Here is a 689-nt window from a genome sequence, read left to right as displayed (position 1 = left end):
CACCCATCTTCAGGGCGATGTTTGCGAGCAGCACTCTGCAGGCGAGACAGTTTTGCATCCACGGCGCCGTCAGGGTCAATGGTCAACTGGTACGCATTCCTCTCTGTCTTCTCTATCTCTCTCTCTCTCTCTCGTACCAAACCAATTTATCAGGCTCTCATCATCTGACTCTTTTTTTCTGTTCACCTTTAGATGCGATCCCCAGGCTATCTCCTCAACCCCGGCGACATGTTCCAGGTCGATGTCGAGCGTGTCCTCTACGCCACCGGCAAGCCCAAGAACCCCCAAGAGATTGCGCGTCTCGACAAGCTCCTGCGGGAGCGTGAGGAGCGAGAAGCCGCCGCCGAGGCCAAGGACGCCGCCCTCCGCGCCGCCAAGCGCCAGGAGCTCGCCGACAAGCTCAAGGCCGGCGACCGCGGCGGCGGTGAGGGCCCCTCGGCCGAGGCCCTCAGAGCAGGCCCGCAGGCGATACGGCTGTCGAGGCAGAGTCGGAAGCCTTCCGTCGAGGCTGCGGCCACCGATGCCGACGCGGCCGGCATGCTCGGCGAGGACGGCGAGCCCATGACGGAGGGACGAGCTGCGCCGCTTCAGCACAAGCGCCAGCTCAAGAAGCTCATCCAGGATGCCAAGAACGCTGCTTCAAGGACGGCCAGGACAAGATGAGCGGCTAAGCTACAAACAGCGCGTCC

General features: G+C 62.8%; 1 protein-coding gene across 1 annotated transcript in view; it reads left to right on the top strand.

Moving 5' to 3' along the window:
* The window catches only part of VDBG_01127 (predicted protein), a gene marked incomplete at both ends in the record, with an annotated part of 1506 nt that extends 843 nt beyond the window's left edge, over positions 1–663 (top strand). The window contains one exon of the mRNA XM_003009398.1: positions 206–663. Coding sequence (XP_003009444.1) covers positions 206–663 — 458 coding nt within the window. The remainder of the gene's footprint in view (positions 1–205) is intronic.
* Positions 664–689: the final 26 nt, after the last annotated feature.

Source organism: Verticillium alfalfae, genomic scaffold, assembly GCF_000150825.1.
Source record: "Verticillium alfalfae VaMs.102 supercont1.1 genomic scaffold, whole genome shotgun sequence".
In the NCBI taxonomy this organism is placed as follows: Eukaryota; Fungi; Ascomycota; class Sordariomycetes; order Glomerellales; family Plectosphaerellaceae; genus Verticillium; species Verticillium alfalfae.
The sequence above is the reverse complement of the archived record's forward strand: the minus strand, read 5'-3'. Positions and strand labels throughout refer to the sequence as shown.